Consider the following 18,735-nt stretch of genomic DNA (forward strand, 5'->3'; position numbering starts at 1 on the left):
AAATTTTTCATATTCAGAAAGAGGGTAATTGACTTTGTTTCATTTTTCCTTTGACAAAGAAATAGGCAATCTTTTCCAATAGATAACACTCATGACTCAGATGGCTTAGAGACACACATTGTGTTCTACTTCTTCGTTTCTATGCCAGAACAAAATTGCTTCATTTGAATTCTTGGTAGCTTCAGATCTTCCTGTAAGTTATTAGAAGAACTTCACTGGAAGCAAGCAAGCAACAATCCAATCTAGTCTTGGTAGGACTCAAAGACAGATGGCATTTACCATGTGGTAGACCTGGTATAGCAGCACTGTTATCTCTGCACCAACTATTCCCTAGTCAGTTTTTGCATGGAAACTTGCAGCTGCTATAAGGTGGATTTCTCCCCTACCCTTGGTTTTATAAACCTTTTCTTAGACTGCTGCAGGTTCTTCTCTTTCAATTAGTCACATGGATCCTATCCAATCAGGAATTGTATAATGAATGGGGTGACACCAACATGCTACATAACTGATCAAATGGCCATGATAGGGCTTGGTTATGAGATGATATATGTATTGGCAATTCAGGGGAAGGGCATGGATAGGCAACAAGAAAGTATTTGCAAGTATTTTTGTGCTAAGCTTAGAAAAGGGAGAAGGGATGGAGATTCTTTTCAGTGCTGCTGTAAATGTTTGCAAAAACTGCATGTTTGCTTCCATTAGCTATTGGAGCCTGCTAAAAATAAAACATACAAGGTACTGTATGAACAAACTAAGATGTATTTTTTAATTTTTTATGAAGAGTATGTGGGAGATGGATTATTTATAGTTAGTCATGTGAGCGATCAAACTGAGTATTTCACATTGATGCAGAAACAATTTCAGTATGAAATGAATCACCTCTTTGACCTTGTGTTGGTGAATATCATAAATAATTTACTGCAGTACCTTTGGTGTGGTAGCATTGTCACTTTAAAAATGGTTGAAAAAGTTTGTATTATCTTCTGTGGCTTGAAAAGCTGGTATTTGGTTTTTGGTGTGTTTTGGTGGGTTTTTGGTGTGTTCGGTGTGTGTCTGAATGTTCTGATGACTGAATGTTCATGTTTAGTTTTATATTTTGACTGCAATCCTGCCCAGAGTGCCTGACATGGAAGTTTAGAAGGAAGTTGAAAGCAGATCTAGAAAAAATCCTAGGAGCATCATCATCAAGATCAAGCTGCCTTGGGTATCCTCCAGGGAGAAAGGCGGGGCACAAATTGAATAAATAATAATATAATATAAGAAGAGCCCTGCTGGATCAGGCCAAAGGCCCATCTAGTCCAGCTTCCTGTATCTCACAATGGCCCACCAAATGCTTCAGGGAGCATGCAAGACAATAAGTAATAAGATACCGAAGAGATAGGAACTGATACATTTTGTTGCGAATGCCTGCAATCTTAAAAATGCACACGTTTTGTTGTTAATGCTTGCAATCTTAAAAATGAACACAAAATTTATAGTTTCTAAAATAATAAATGATACTGCTGCTTACAATTTTGCAATATGTTTCAGTCCCAGGTCTAAGACACTGGCATATGCAGAACAATCCACCATACTTTTGATCCCCCACCCAGTGTTGTACTTAACGATTCTCTACTGTTCTTCCTCAATGCTCTTGTAGGGAAGAAGGTGTGGTTATGTTATATATCACTGTCTGCTAACTTGTTTCTATGGAAGGTGGCAATATGGGCCTCAAGACTCGGAGCAGGATTGCAGCCATTGTTCTCATTTATCGCCTGTGTTGTAATCTGCTGCTTGGAGACCGCTGATCTAAAGAACTGTGAATGGATGGAAAATGGCTGCTACCTCTTCTCTTTGTGCAAAGAGCTTACACCTGAGTTCATACCACACCATGGCCAGGTTCAGATTATATGCAAAGCCAAGAGTAATCAGTGGCTTTGCATGACATCCCCTAACCTTGGAAATGCAGGCAGAATAATTCTACTTTTGCTTGTGCCTTGTAATAAGTCATGATTCACTGTGACATGTGAATTGGTGGATTCTGGCTTGTTCTAACCAGAGTTACTTGAACAAAGTTCCTCAGAAGGCAAGGTGAATTGCGCAAAGCCATGGTTTAATCTTGGCTTTGCATAATAGCTGAACCAATCCTGTGACAAGTAGTTTGTACAGCAGATTTGTTTCCAGTTCCAGAAACCTTTGTGCTAGCAAAAAAAGCATCATTGCATTGAATTTCATATCCAGTGTGCTGTATCTTAAATTTAAAAAAGCCCTTATGTGAGCTACAGTCACTCTTTGCCTGTAGAAATCCAATTTTGGATCCAATTTTTTGTGGGGATTGGTTGGAATGGTGTCAGAAGGAGGTGAAAGGGCATTCTTCTGTTGGTTCACAACACAGGCCTTTCCAAATGGTTACCATCTTTTTATCTCAAAGGAGCTTATTTAGGAATTTTTTAAAAGTAACTTTTGTTTCATATATAAATGCTTGTCTGCTTAGAATCTAGATTTTTTTTGAAAAATGTATTTTTTTCTTCTTGAAAAATGTATTTTTTATAGAATAAAAGAGAGACAGTTGCTTTTTCTGAAGGACATGCAGTCAAAAGTTAAGATCCAGATAATCATCCAAGGAGATAAAGAGGAAAGGCAAAATCAGTCAATAAATAAGTGTAGTTTAATATGAATTTCAACTAATTTTGGTTTCCTTAATGATCAGGAAAAGTCAGTGCACATATACTTATTATAACTGTTAAAATGGTGATATAGTACACCTGTAATTTGTTGTCTAAGGTGGTTTGTTCTGAAAAGTACTCATTGGATGTAAGCACACCATGGTAATTCTTGGTCTGAAAAGTTGATAAATAGAAAAGAGTATAATTGCTTCCATGATGGTAATATTTGTATGATTTAACAGGATGGAGTCAACTTGCTGCCATGCACTGTGTGATGCTTCCTGACCTGTTGGGCCTGGATAAATTTAGACCACCTCTCCTTGAAATGTTGGCTCGTAGATGGCAAGATCGATGCTTGGAGGTACTGTTTTATTGAAAGTGGCAGTGGGAGTGGGATGGTGGTGAAATAAATGTGTTGGCCAATGTGGGGAACATTTATTTTTATATCGGATATATTGTTCCAAGAAAAATGTACTATAACTCTAGTTTAAAGGCTGGATTTATATATAGGTATATGCAATTCAATTTGCAGGTCAGTTTTTTAAAATGGAGAGTTAACATCCCTGTGTGGCAACAGTATATTGTACCTGGGTCCAGCCGCCCTGGGTCCCTTTGGGGAGAAGGGCGGGATAAAAATAAAGTTTATTATTATTATTATTATTATTATTATTATTATTATTATTATTATTATTATTATTATTATTATTATTATTATTATTATTATTATTATTATTACCTAAATAGGAAGCTAGACTTCAGAGAAAAGGATTAACACACAGGGCATGATGAATCTTGCTGGCCACTGGATGTCATTGTTGTTCCATCAGAACATGTGGAAGCACTTTTGAATATCAAAGCCCCCTCTTCCCATACACTACCAAAGATTTCAACGTATTTGAATTAAGCTGTAGAAAGTTTATTTACTCATACATCAGCAGTTCAATAACTGCTGCAAATTTATTTTTAATCCTTTAAAATACTATGCTTTTATCTAAGTAGAGGTAGAGAGCATGCCCAGAGAACCTAACCTTATATGTCATTGTCCAGGAAACCTTGTCATTCCTGTGCATACACAGATCTTGAAATGCCGACATGTACCTTAAAAGTGTATTTTTTACTTGATCACGTTTTAAATTTCTGATCTGTCCCATTTTAGTTTAAGGATGGCAGTCAGAAAATACAAAGATGATGTTGATATTGTCTATACTGATTTCATTGCATTTGAATTTCATTCTGAATTTCACTTATCTTTTCATTCCAAGTCAGTTAAGAGGCTTCTTAAGTAACTTTCTAGAGAGAGATAGAGGCAGCTGAGTTGTTGAATGCAACTTGGCTAGCCGGCAAGTGGGGTTGGCATCCTCTATTTTTGATAAATGACTATCTGGCCTTGACATCACATCTGTGCTGTTGTGGCAAAAAATATGTTGATTGTGCAGCTTTAAAAGAAATATATGAGGAGCAGACCTGTGACATTTACAGTAGAATTTTGAGCTGGCTCCCAGGCGTAATTGGAAATCTGCTGCTGCATTTGTGCAGTAGTGGTATCATTCGTGCACATACGTTAGTGGAAGCCTCTGTGTATAAATTCTTTTTCTCTGCCTAGCTTACTCCATTTTCTAACTTTCTTCATCCCAAGGCCTTGGAGTAGGTAGAATTTATAATGTAGCTGGCAAACTTCTGTCCAAAATGAGGGACCTTTCAGCTTTAATTTTTAAGAAATTTAAGTTTTTATGGGTGCTGTGGTAGGGCAGGAATAGTTGGAAAACATGGAAGCTACATGTGACTCTGGAGTCTCACAGACAAAATTGACTCCTCATAATACTTATGCAATGCCATTAACTGTAGAAAACAATGCCAGGTTCTTGGGTACTCCTGCCATCTTTTACACTGTAGCTAAAGGCTAACTCATATCTCCCTAGTAGCATGGGAGATACTTCTCTTGTTGCTCTGGAAAAGCTTGGTGTTGGAAGCATTGGGTTCCACCCTGGTAGCTGACAAATACTCTGTGTGAGAAGTAATCATGTTAGCCTTGTCATGTAGGGGTTCTTTCTGCATATTATGGAGCAGCATGGGAAGAAACCATGGGGTGGTGGCTCCTGTGCCATGTAGCTAATATATGAATTGGGCCCAGGACTAGGACTTTCAGTTGATTAAAGGTTTTACTAAAAACACTTCTGAACCTTCGAAAAGAGCACTTACAAAAATTATTTTACTCTGTTTTATCTTGCCTGGTAAAAAGCTTTGATGTCATTAATGGCCAATATAGTGGTATATTTTCCACCCATGTCTTATAGCTTATTCGCTTGAATTACTTCGTAATTTTTTTTTTGTATTTTCATATTACACCACTTTTTCCTAGATAACAAAACGTGGCACTGAAGGTGGTTTATAGCATACATAATAAAACGTGCATAATAAAACACAGTACAGTAGGTCATCGGTATCCACGGGGGGGGGGGTTCGGGTTCTGTTCCCTGATCCCCTGTAGATTCCAAAATCAGCAGATAATGAAATTTGAGGTCAGAACATTACTGGAAGTGCCTTCCAGTTGTTTCTGAAGGTGTTCTGAGCGCTGGGGAAACCTCCCTGTGACTCAGAAAGCCTGCAGGAGCCTTCTGAAAGGCGTGCCCATTTTTTGCTAAACCGAAAGTGCCTACCAGAAGGCTCCATTCTGAGGCACAGGGAGGCAATGCATGTCCTTAGAAAGCCTCCCTTATGTGACCTCCAGTTGTGTGTGGAAGGTTCTCTGAGATCCTCGCAAACCCATGGGTGGTGAGGACCCACCTACACTTAAAACCACACTAGCCCTAAAAATGAGACCTAAAAAAAGCAGTTACGACATGAAGACATAAACATGATAAAAACTCTAGCTGACCCCTACCAATATCAGTTCTTATGACGTCAAGCCCCCCACCCTGCCTACCATACCACCAAAAGCTATCTGAAATTTTGAAAAGTCTTCAAGCACCATTGGAAAGTGTTCAAGGAGAGACTTATCATAATTTGTCCAGAAGAGAATTCCACATCTGAGGGGCTGCCATTGAGAAGGTCTTCATCTCACTGCTACCCCCTCTGCTTCAGTCAAGTTGTTTTAGCTTTATTATTTAAATAGGATTTTTAAAGCTCAATGAGTGACACTACAGTGAATTTACAAACACATGTAAGTGTTATGAAGTTAATTGCAAGTGTGTGTTTTGATTGGATTTGCAGGTGAGAGAAGCTGCCCAGGCCTTGCTGTTAGCAGAACTAAGAAGAATTGAACAGGCAGGGAGAAAGGAAACAATTGATATGTGGGCTCCTTATTTACCACAGTATATGGACAGTGTTATATCACGTAAGTTTGTTTTTTGTTGAATTCCAAATGAAATTTGCTTTAAAATTATGGTGAGGAAAATAATCTTTGAACAATTATTGAAATTAATGTATTTCATAAGGGTAACTGTGTGCCTTGCTTTGGGTAAGAAAACAAAATTGATTTATAGTCTGTCCATTGAAGTCCATGGGCTTTGTCAGATAGGTGGTGAGTACTTGTCCAATGCCACACATAACATTTTGCTGATGCTATTGCGTATACGTTGCCCACAACTTCATACCATCACAACAGTGTGCGCAGATTTTTCTATACTAGCAGTCTCCAAACTATGGCCCACTGCATGCAGAAAAAGCTGTCTGGGCGTGGCATAATGCTTTCCATTCCATGTGGCTGCCGCTCCAGAAATCAGGGCAGAGAGATGAGGCTCTGGGACTATTGGGCAAAAAAGCAAGCTGTCTACAGTGCAGAACGGGAAGCTCTGAGCCTGGACAGCTTTTTCTGTATGCCAGATCTGACCCATGGGCTGAGGCTTGGAGGCCCCTGTGCTATGCCAACAGCAGAAGTTATGATCAGAGTGGCAAGGCAGCATTCTGGAAAGTTCTTATTTAGCACAACAATGGATAGAGCAAGATGTCAGTAAGCCAGCGGTTCTCAAACTTTTAGCACCGGGACCCACTTTTAGAATGCTAACACAGGCCTATAAAATTGAGGGTCAGAAAAGTTTTCCCCAAACTTTATGGTGGTTTGGTATGAATTTGGGGTGCTGATTCCAAAAATGGCATCCATTTAGCCCTATCACATCTACTTTTGGAGACACAGCATAGCCTCCTTAGTGAATGGTTCAAGCAGCTTCCTCATGAGGAAGCCATGGTGTAGGCTTGCCACATTCTGAGCAGGACACAGCTGAGTCTGCAAAGTCTGGTACTGGAGAGTATTCTTCCACAAACCCTTCCTTCTTACTCAAATCCCGTGTAAAACACCCATGTCTGAAACTCTGTTAGCAAACTCAGGTCACAAGCTCCCTGATCCTGACTGCCTTTTAGAAACAAATGGGTGGTTGGATGTTGTGAGATGAATAAGAGGACTGACATTTTATATTTGTGGCTTCCTAGCTTTCAAAGACTCCGTTTAGACATCACACCAAACCATGGCTTGATATTCCCAACATAGACAAACTATAACTTATAACTACAGTACATGTTTATTTTTGTTTTCCATCCGCTTACTGTAGTTCACTTTCACCTCCCTAGTACTGTAGGCTCTTGAAGTAGAGGAATGAATCTGTTTCGCCAGTTTGGATATTATGGTGAAACGTAGTTAGCAGAGACAACTTAAGTTGCAAACCCACTTTAGACAGTGCCTTTTTTTTGTTAGCCAGCCAGTTTTTCTCCTTGTTAGTGTATATAGCTTTGCAGCATCTTTGGTCCTCAGAACAATTCTGGACAAGGAGGCAGTGGGTGCGGGTGGCCCTCAGGGTGGCATAACTGGGGGACTGCACCCCCCCCAGCTGTACCACCTGGGAGCACTTGCACCTGTGGACCCCACTGTTTCAGAATGACTTATTCTAAATGTCTCTGTTTCTTTTAAAGTGATGGGTTTTATTCTGCTATCTTTATTTCATAGAGTTTAGGCACTGAGTTTAATTGCAGATAGTGTACAGATCAGAGCTGGAAGAATCTGAGCTCTTTGAAAAATCAGTTCTAGCAAGTATTAACAACTATCAGTCAGGCTTGTGCATGACACATCTTACCCCATAGGAAAGATTTTTTTCTCTTAGTCAACTTTCTTTAAAAAAAAGTGCAAGACAGCAGGGTGGGAACATTAAATTGTTGATAGCACGTTGGTGGTAGTGATCATGTTTGTCATAAGTGGCCTAATATTAGTCATGCTGAAGAGTAAAATTGATTTGTGCCATTAGCCTCTTTCTGATTTGCTGAAGAACTGAGTTTTTAAAATAATGCTAATGGAAATAAAGAGCTATACAAAACACAGCACATGAATACGGGAACCAGTCTCTGCAATAGTGCAAGTGTCTAGGAAGCTTTTAAAAAGATATTTACCTAAGTTTGATTTGAGGCAGCCATGAACACTGTGTCAGGGCACATGTAAAGTATGAACAGTTGGAGATCTCCCCCCCCCCCAAAAAAAAAGTGCTTCAGTGTCTCCCCTTGCAGATGGAGAAATACAAGAGCTCCTGCACTTATAAAGCTTTAGTGGATTTCCTTTTCTGTCATTTTAATATAGGAACTTGAACTGGTGTAGATAATTGCTTTAGTGCAATGTTTCTCAAACTGTGGGTTGAGACCCACTAGGTGAGTCGGAGGCCAATTTCAAGTGGGTCCCCATTCATTTCAATATTTTATTTTTAATCTATTAGATTTGATGCTATTATGGTATGAGACTGCATTTGGGGAAATGGTACAGATCTGTACTTTTATCAAGCTACCATGTTTATGCTTTTAACAATGATAGTAAATAGGACTTACTCCTGGGTAAGTGTGGGTAGGATTGCAGCCTAGGATTGTTAAAAATGTTCCTGCTTGATGACATCACTTCCGGTGGGTTCTAATAGGTTCTCATTCTAAAAAGTGTGTCCCAGTCTAAAAGTTTAAGAACCACTGCTTTAGTGAATTATTATCACTGAATCCAACAAGTTACTAATAAGAGGTTTTTTTTAAGTGTTTTCTGCATAAAGATGACTTCTTCAGTTTGAATAGATTATTCAATTTGGGCAACTCTCTGTAAGTTTCTTTGATACATATGCTGCTTGTAGTTTTGACAGCTGTACAATTTCTTCCCTTTTTGAGGGACAATTTATTCAGACAGAAAGGTGGGATATGAATCATCTAAATGAATGATCATATTTCTAAGAACTTGATCATTCTTAGGCTGAGATCCAGGTAGGCCCATCTGGTGGTCCTGAGGGGCTCTGCAGAGCAACTTTCTCTGAAGTGCAACTGTGGTGTTGTGAGAATGGAAAGTTCTGTCTCCTTCTCCCCCACCCCCTCACATACCCTGGTGCACTTGCAGACCATGTGTCAGTATGTCCTGGATTCTGATTTAATCTTTTCCCTTCTAATCTTTGCCAGTGTGGCTCTCCATGTTGCTCTTGCAGCCACAAATGGCTCTGAAGGTGTGGTGAAAGAGCAGTTTACTGCTTTACACAGCAGTTCAGGTGCCTGGAAAACTTGGCACTTTGTCAAGTGCCTTGTCAAGCACTCTGGGAATGCTACTGTAAGAGGGGTGTTGCTGAGAGAATTAGTTTAATTTTGAATGAGGCTAAGATTAGTAAGGTTCTTGTTTGGTCTGTTGCTGATTGAGGAAGAGAAGAAGTGATGATGGTGTAATGGCAGTAGATTGTCATCCTGACTTTCATTTCTCTGTGTTGCTTTAGTCAGAGCTTCTCTCTGTGGGATAGTACTTGTGTAATATTTTGCAGTTTCCCTTTCCCACTTTGTTGGGTCTAGAACCTGACTGGAAAAATTCTAGGTGCTGGTCCTAAAGTTTTGTTCTTCGAATAAGTGGGCCCAGGGCTTCATCATTTTGTGTGTGAAACTAGGGAATAGCTTTCACTTTTGTTTCAGGATGTTGAATCATTGCACAACTCAAATCACCTGGATTTGACATTTTGCTGACATTTTCATTGAAGACTGCACTCCACCTATGGTAAAGCATTTCTGTCATATAAAGTTCTCCTGTGCGTTCTCCATGGTGGGGTCAGTCAGCCAAAGGTGGGTAGCTCCTCATCCCAGGCAGGCAGGTCAGGCGAAAGTTTCCTGTGTTGAGGAGCACCTCCTGCTTCCTAGACTGACCTTTTTTGTTGTTCTGGGCAACCTCTCTGCCCAGTGCCTCCTTTTCACCCTCCTGGGTGTCATTTAGTGGGTCCTTTCTTTGGGAACACCTGCTCCCCACCTCTTCTGCTAGCTGCACTGTCTTCCCACATCCTCCTTGGCTCCTGGGGTTTGTGCCCAATTGGAGCAGGTCACAGCGGCTATTTTGGCTGCCTAGGAAGTGTGTGCCTGTTTGCTGCACTCCTAACTGCTGCTTGCGGGGGCAGGAGAGAGGTTGCAGCCCCGGCCAGACAACTGTAGGGCCACCCCACCTTCTTCCGTAGAGATGGGCAGGAACTAAGTAATCATGACTAGGAGCTCCAGCCAAACATACATGAGTATAACTGTGTTTGGGGCTCTGAGGGCGCACAAAAATTGTGTTTATCAAGTCCTTAATTAACTTATTACAAAAGGTACTGACTGTTGGCATGTAGGTTATGGAAGGATGTACACACAGGTGCCTGTTATTTGATAGCTCCAACATTAATTGACAGAGCTGTATGTGAAATTGCTAGCTTGGCTCTACATATCTTGACATCAAGATTCTTGTAAACGCAGTGCTTTCTGAGGAAAGCAAATCACAGATGTTACATGACACTATGTGCATGTATGCATGTTTCTCAGCTTTTAGCTGTAAGGCAGTGGTTTCCAAACTGAGCCTCAGAAACCAGTCACGGGAGCCACAGAATCCTCGCAGAAAACCTACCACTCAATATGAAGTATGGGATTATAACTGTAGTGGGGAACCATGGCTAATGGCCCAGTAGATCAGGGGATCCACCAGTTTAAAAAGTTTGGGAATCACTGCTGTAAGTAGTTGATGTACATGACACCAGTTTCTTAAATACTGTAGTTTATTAGGATGGTTTATTAGGATGGATACTGTATGTATCCAATTTTAAAAATGTTTTAGACCACCATGTATTGTCATAGATTTGGGTAGACAGACCTCAGGATTGCATGATCTGTATTGCCTTTTTTCTACAACCCTGAGAGGTCATAAGAACATAAGAACAGCCCCACTGGATCAGGCCATAGGCCCATCTAGTCCAGCTTCCTGTATCTCACAGCGGCCCACCAAATGCACCAGGGAGCACACCAGATAACAAGAGACCTCATCCTGGTGCCCTCCCTTGCATCTGGCATTCTGACATAACCCATCAGCTGGTCCATCAGCTGGAGCCAGGTACAGTGGCTCAGAGAGCAGGCATGCACTGAGAATTAATGAACAGGGTGTCTCTGAATGCCTGAATATTCAACCTAGTGTGTCTAGCCTAGGAATTTGTTTTCAGGGTTCAGAACTGAACTTGCATTCCTTTTACCTACAAATCTACCTTTCATTTCCTCCCAACCTTTCTTAGTTTACGCAGTCTAATGGGGGGGTATGTAGATCAACAGTTGGGAGTGACAAACACTTGCCTATCCACTATGAAATCACCCAGAGATGTAACAATAAATCCCAGTCTGCCTTTTGCCTCCCATTCTGTCGTAGCTGAAAATATTCAATATAAATGGCTAAAAATCAGAACCATGGAAAAATATCTCTATCTTTTGCTACATCAGTCTACGGATACCTACAAAGTCTAGAGATTGGGGAGGTTGGAAAGAATTTTTAATGTAGGAATATAAAATCAAGCTATGTCTTTTGTACATCTGCCTCTTCCTGCAATTTTTCATCTAATTTAACATTTATTGTAGCGATTCTGTGGTCTAGCAACCTTGCTTACTCATATTTTTCATATTTTCTTTACAAGTTAATTTTCTGAAAGCCTTGGCTGTTTACAGTGATTACTTCCTAAATTAGTTCAACACTTGTACCTTTTTAAAATCACTTTGTTGAGTATGGGTATATAAAACGCTTAGATTTAATCAGTGTAATGTACTGATATTACTGCGTTCTCCTTTAGATGTATATCATGTAGTTGCTGTGTTTCTTCTGCAGTTTAATAACCGTTTGCAATTTTTTTAGTTGCTCTACAAATCTATATGTATAAAATCCCTAAAGAATTGCCTGTGCAATTCTTATGGGTGCTCTTGCAACCAGCCCCCATAATTGATATAGTTAAGTTTAAATATATGCTTTGGTGCAGTGATGATGGAGCAGTGAGATGTAGTTTCAGGTTTTCTGTGAGTGACTAGTGGAAAACAACTATATCTGTGTATACGTGATATAAGTAGAGATGTTTGCTTCTGGTGAGTAGGATAGGATTACAGCCTAAGTCTTACTGAACACAGTGGGCTTACTTCTGAGTAAATAACACCATCTTCAAACACCTCTAAATATAAGCTTTTGAAGCTACAAATTTTCTGTTTGGAAAAGGGAGAAACACTGAAGAAAAATGGTCATCCCAGTCAGTGTGAGATACAATATCTTGAAAATATTTCATTGTTAACTGACTTTAACTTTCCCCTCTCCACACCAGAAATATCTAATTGTTTAACTTTTACATGTGTTTAAAAAATATTTACAAAATTAAATGAAATTTATTAATTTGAAACAAGGTTGGTGAAGTTAGTAGTGGTGGTATAATCTTGTTTTAAGTTTATAATTAAGTTACAATTTTGTTGTCTCCTAGGCAGTGAGAAGAAATTGACAGTGGGGGAGGAATGGATGGAAGGCAGAAAAATAGTTAACTTCATTTTGGGTTCTATTGTATCAGCATTTTAAAGGTGATCTTCATGGGTATAGGTGTGCACTGCTTTTTATTGGATATGTTCTCCAATTCCCATTGTTATGCGATTAGGTCATTAAGTGAACATTCAGTCCAATCAATTGCCTTTGTTTTATAGACACTCCCTTCCAGACACTAGCTGGCTGCACAGGCTACTGGAGATAGATTACCTCTTCTTTGCATTAAGAGCCTCTTTGTTGTGTGAACAGACACTGCTGCTGGCTATGGGAGACCTTACCACCTCATTAACAGCCTCTTTATTGTTCTTTGACCACTGTCATACAAGGGGTTCATTAAGCAGAAGTTTGTTAAGCAATGCACACTTGTATTCTGTCTTCTGCTACAATTATTTTCAGATACTTAACCTTCAGGGAATGCTTTCCAGTGATAAAAGTGTTGAGGAACCGCTGCATGTCTCCCAGCAAGTTGCAGATGATTCTGGGCCTCCTAATTCATGCAGGACAATGGGCATGCCTATTGGGTTTCACTGTCTCTGAGAATAATTGAGAATATAATATTACATTGAGAATATAATAATAATTGAGAATGTTACCTGTGATGCGCACCATGCTCTTCTATGACTGAAGGGGAAGATTGATAGCAGTAGGGAAGCCAGCTTTCAGGAAGGTTTACCCTGTTACTATTATCCCACTTTTTGAGAGAGTCTGTCTTTGTGAGGATTGTGAGGAGCTCCAGAAGGATCTCTCCAGACTGGCAGAATGGGCAGCAAAATGGCAGATGCGCTTCAATGTCAGTAAGTGTAAAGTCATGCACATTGGGGCAAAAAATCAAAACTTTAGATATAGGCTGATGGGTTCTGAGCTGTCTGTGACAGATCAGGAGAGAGATCTTGGGGTGGTGGTGGACAGGTCGATGAAAGTGTCGACCCAATGTGCGGCGGCAGTGAAGAAGGCCAATTCTATGCTTGGGATCATTAGGAAGGGTATTGAGAACAAAACGGCTAGTATTATAATGCCGTTGTACAAATCGATGGTAAGGCCACACCTGGAGTATTGTGTCCAGTTCTGGTCGCCGCATCTCAAAAAAGACATAGTGGAAATGGAAAAGGTGCAAAAGAGAGCGACTAAGATGATTACGGGGCTGGGGCACCTTCCTTATGAGGAAAGGCTACGGCGTTTGGGCCTCTTCAGCCTAGAAAAGAGATGCTTGAGGGGGGACATGATTGAGACATACAAAATTATGCAGGGAATGGACAGAGTGGATAGGGAGATGCTCTTTACACTCTCACATAATACCAGAACCAGGGGACATCCACTAAAATTGAGTGTTGGGCAGGTTAGGACAGACAAAAGAAAATATTTCTTTACTCAGCGTGTGGTCGGTCTGTGGAACTCCTTGCCACAGGATGTGGTGCTGGCGTCTAGCCTAGACGCCTTTAAAAGGGGATTGGACAAGTTTCTGGAGGAAAAATCCATTATGGGGTACAAGCCATGATGTGTATGCGCAACCTCCTGATTTTAGGAATGGGTTAAGTCAGAATGCCAGATGTAGGGGAGGGCACCAGGATGAGGTCTCTTGTTATCTGGTGTGCTCCCTGGGGCATTTGGTGAGCCGCTGTGAGATACAGGAAGCTGGACTAGATGGGCCTATGGCCTGATCCAGTGGGGCTGTTCTTATGTTCTTATGTTCTTATTTCTTAAGGACCCACTGCCAGCTTTTAAAATGACAGCACTGTGGCTGGCATAGTAAGAAATGAAAATAAGATGCAGATCAATGAAGCTGTATGCATGTGCAGGGGAAAACTGCCTAGTGAGGATTTCTTTTAAAGAAATGCAGCTGCTCTTATATGAGTATACCATGTTTTAAGCTAAAAAAAAAAATACTTACCTCTTCAGCAGCAGATTCCAATGTTATGAAAACTTGAAATAAATCACCAACTGAGCATGTGGTTCTTCTCCTTGTTAGTGTATATAGCTTTGCTGGATTACATATTTAATCTTGGATCCAAAGCTCTCTGGTGCAAGCATGAGGCATTTTTGCATTCTCAAGGAAAGGGTCTCTGTTTACTGATTTTCCCTTTCTGCTTGTATCTTCCCAAGCTACCTTCTACACTATTGCAGAGAATCTTGCAACCCTTATTAGCAGTGCTGAGGGAATCAAATCAGTCCCACACGTAGGAAAGCTGAGTTCTGTTAAGAACAAACAAGGAAAGAACCCTAGCCATTGTTATACAGTGCAGGAAAAAGAAGTTGTGGGCGAGGTCTAGTGAAAGTAGGGCAACTCACAATCCTTTAAGCCAGTGTTTCTCAAACTGTGGGTCAGGACCCACTAGGTGGGTCATGAGCCAATGAGTGGGTTCCCATTCATTTCAATATTTTATTTTTAATATAGTAGACTTGATGCTACCATAGTATGTGACTGCATTTGGGGAAATGTTACAGACCTGTACTTTTAACAAGCTATTATGTATATTCTTTTAACAATGTTAGTCAATGGGACTCCTGGGTAGTATTGCAGCCTAGGATAGTTAAAAAATTTCCCTGCTTAATGATGTCAGTTCTGGTCATGACATCACTTCCAGTGGGTTCTGACAGGTTCTCATTCTAAAAAGTGAGTCCCAGTGTTAAATGTGAGAGAACCACTGCTTTAAGCCATTTCTGCCCAACATTGCATATACGCAACAAGGGTCAAATATGTACACTTGTGGGCTGAGCAGAAATGGGATTTATTAGGCTAGTAATAGGTTAGAACTATTGGTGGAGGCCCACATTTACAGCCTTTCTGACAATATTGGGTGACTGCTCATGTGCTACCACTCTTCTGACATCTCAAAGCAGTGACTTTTCAGGGAGCTACAGCAGGAGTGGGTAGGGAAGTCCTGTTTGCAGAAAGAACTCTGTTAGTGGTAAATTAAGATTGAAGCCAATATTAAGGCATATAATAGGATAGTACTGCTCACTGGTTTTTTTATGTTATGTTGCTCTTCATTAAAAATGTCTCTTCACATTCAAAATAGGCCAGAGTGTAAATAAGCAGATCTAAAGCAACATTAGTCACAAATAACTTGATGGGAAGTAATTGTAGAAACTCAAGGGCAAATATTTTGCATACTGAATACAGGTGGACCCTCATTATCCTCGAGTGTTTCATTCCTGGACCCTTCATGGATACTGAATTCCATGTGAAATCACATCACATGAATTTTGGGATCCACTGAGCTCCAAATGCATCTAGAGCTGTTCTGAGGCTGTATGAACCTCAGAAGAGCATCTGGAGGTGATCAGAGCACAGCTCCAGTTGCCTATGGAGGCTTCAGGTGTCCGGAGGACCCTTGTTGTGCCAAAACCGCAGATCAAAAATCTGTGGCTAAGTAGACTCAATCCATATAATTTAACTTACTTCAGCATGCTTCATTAAAAATGACACACGTTCAAAATATTAGCCACTGTGGATATTTAATTTTTTCAGTTTTAAGTGATATTCTTAAAGCATGGTATGCAGCATCGTTACTGTTGGTTTGTACAATAGGTTTACATCTTACTGTTATCACTTATGTTTATGCTATACCCATTTTGATCTTCATTCTTAACCTTCATTTTTATGTTGGTTTTTACAATCCATTTTGGGAAATACAGTTTTTTTTTCTCCAAGTAGGAGGTTAGCACATAGTAAAACACACGGTAAAGGCTGTTATCATTTGTACCTGGCATTATCAGTATAACTGGGGAAACAATAAATTTAAGGCTTTTATCGCTCTCTAATGAGATATAAATTGTGATTGGGCTATTTGGATTTTAGAGTCATCTGATGAAAGCTTTCCCATTGTAACAGTAAACTTAAATATAAGGAAAACGGTGATTGAAATGATTAGATAATGCAATGTTGTCCGTTAAAAAAAATGGAAGTCAAATCAAAGTCAAATTCTATAAGACTCTTTAAGAGAAACTGTGACTAATTTGTAGTGCTCAATAGTTATTATGTAGGATAAGCTGTATGGCACGTTCGTGACCCTGGTGCAGATAGGATTGCACTCTAAGGCAGAGGTCTCCAAACTTTTTGGCCAGAGGACCGCATGAAATATCTGGTGCACTGCTGAGGGCCGGAAAAAAATTTAAATATAAAATTTAAATAAATAAATTAGAGATGGAACTTAGATGAATGAATAAATGAATGAGTGGGCTCATTCACTCAGCCTCTCCAACCCTCAGAGCACCCTCCAGATGCAATCAGAGCACAGCTCTGGTCATGTTCAGTCGAGTGGGCCAGAGGCTTTCAGGGGACAAGAGGCTGGCAGTGGGCCGGAAAGAGGTTCACTGTGGGCCGCATCTGGCCCCCGGGCCGGGGTTTGGAGACCCCTGCTCTAAGGTTTGGATAGGTACATAGGAGTTGGCTCAGTTTGTTGACGACCATCATTCTTCAGGTTCTAACTTGGGACATGGGGTAGATGGGGATACCCTACTTTGAACATGGATCATTCAACATGGACTGGGGTGTTCCTGAGCGCATTACTTAACTTTTCCATTTAAGAGAACAGCTGCTAGTAACTTCTGTGGAGAAAGTAAAGCACTGCTGTTTGGAACAACATCACAGTAGGGCAAAATCTGAGATATCTGGCCTTCTTTAGCAAGATGTATCAAGAAAGGAATTTAGTCCCAGTGACTCTTAGCCTACTCCTTTATCTGCATGTGCACATGCATTTATTCATTTTCATTCTTGATAAAAATCATGTCCTCTTGTGACAGAATGATATGCAGATCCTAAATATTGTTTTTTTGAATGGGGCACGGGCTTAATAAAACTTAACGTGGGACACTCCACACCATAACATGGTTGGCAGCCTTCAGTCTCGAAAGACTGTGGTATAAGCCTACAGCACCCAGTATTCCCAGGCAGTCTCCCATCCAAGTACTAACCAGGCCTGACCCTACTTAGCTTCTGAGATTAGACAAGATTGGGCATGTGCAGGGTAACAATCCCAACCATACATACAATCCCTTCTGGTACAGAAGTACACCATCTGGGAGTGAGAGTACAGGTGACTGCTAAGTTAGTGCTTCATGAGGGAAATTCTAGGTAATGATGGGGATAAAGGAAAGGCAGTTGAGAATGTTTGGCATGGAAATCATTAAATGTACCTTGTGGCCAGCTTAAACAACCGTAATGTTGCATCCCTTTCTGCAGTTTGACTGGTGAAAACAGTTCTTTGACAGGAGAATTAAAAGTTGTTTTGAATGCTACTGTAGGAATGGAGTAAAGAAGGTCAAGTTTTGGCAGTCTCTTTTCCTCATTCCTGACCTAATCCTACCTTTTTGGCCTTATCCCCCCCCCCCCCAAAAAAAAACATTGCTGGTTTTATTGTCAACTTTATGAAGGCTGCAATTCTGTACACACTTTCATGGGAGTAAACCCCATTGAACTCAGTGGGTCTTGCTTCTGTGTAGACATGCATAGGATTATGCTCCGAGTAGCATAAAGAAGTTGGGGCAAATTCAGTTCTAAGCCACCCCTTCCAATGGTTTAGGCAGCTTTTCCCTAACTCAGGGGAGGTAAACAGAAGAGTACTTATAAGCCCCAGGCCCTTGAAAATGTGTTGCTATTGTGGGAAGAGGGCTAAAGTTGCATATTGGTAGTCAAATAAGGAATTACTGATTTTAAACCACCACCACCCTGCCCCCCCACTGCAGGCTTGATGAGTCTTTTGAGAACTTGCTTCATTCCCTATAGAAAAAAGTCAGATAGCATTTAATTTTATACTTCCCACACAGCCTGCTGTGATGTCCTAGTGAGAGGATTATGACTTTAGGTGAAAGATGAACAGCAGGACCAGATGTGCTCTTCTAGAAATGTACTCTCAGTCTCTCCCCAGTGTTCTGCGTAATAAGCAGAACATATAGGAAGCTGTGTGGGAAGGTTTTGGATTAGGATACTTTTCCTTTATTCCTTTTTTTTTAATTTTTATTTTCTGTGGCATCTCCAGTTAAAAGACCTCTAGGGGCAGGTTTGGGAAAAACAAGCTACCTGAGGCCCTTGAAAGCTGCTGCCAGACACAGTAGACAGTATTAAACTAGATTGACCAATGACCTAACTCGGAACAAGGAAGTGTCATAAGTTTATATGTTTAAAAAAAAAGTCATTCTCAGTTTAGAAGCCAAAGTGATACATGGCTGGATCCAAAGAATGTGAGCACTGCTGTGGTTGCATCACAAGGCTTTCTCACCCACCTGGAAAAGTGGATCCTGAGGATCAAGGGCCCTTGGGAATAGTGTGGAATGTGGTATGGGGTGGGGGGTTATAAACTGCATCCCGTGTGAGCAAAA

General features: G+C 40.5%; 1 protein-coding gene across 4 annotated transcripts in view; it reads left to right on the forward strand.

Moving 5' to 3' along the window:
* WDR7 (WD repeat domain 7) overlaps window positions 1-18,735 on the forward strand; it is a 240,268-nt gene that overhangs the window by 61,315 nt on the left and 160,218 nt on the right. For all 4 annotated transcript variants that reach the window (XM_066615954.1, XM_066615955.1, XM_066615956.1 and 1 more), the window contains 2 exons: window positions 2,885-3,003; window positions 5,853-5,976. In XM_066615954.1, the coding sequence (XP_066472051.1) occupies window positions 2,885-3,003; window positions 5,853-5,976 (243 nt within the window). The remainder of the gene's footprint in view (window positions 1-2,884; window positions 3,004-5,852; window positions 5,977-18,735) is intronic.

This window comes from Tiliqua scincoides, chromosome 2 (genome assembly GCF_035046505.1).
Source record: "Tiliqua scincoides isolate rTilSci1 chromosome 2, rTilSci1.hap2, whole genome shotgun sequence".
In the NCBI taxonomy this organism is placed as follows: Eukaryota; Metazoa; Chordata; class Lepidosauria; order Squamata; family Scincidae; genus Tiliqua; species Tiliqua scincoides.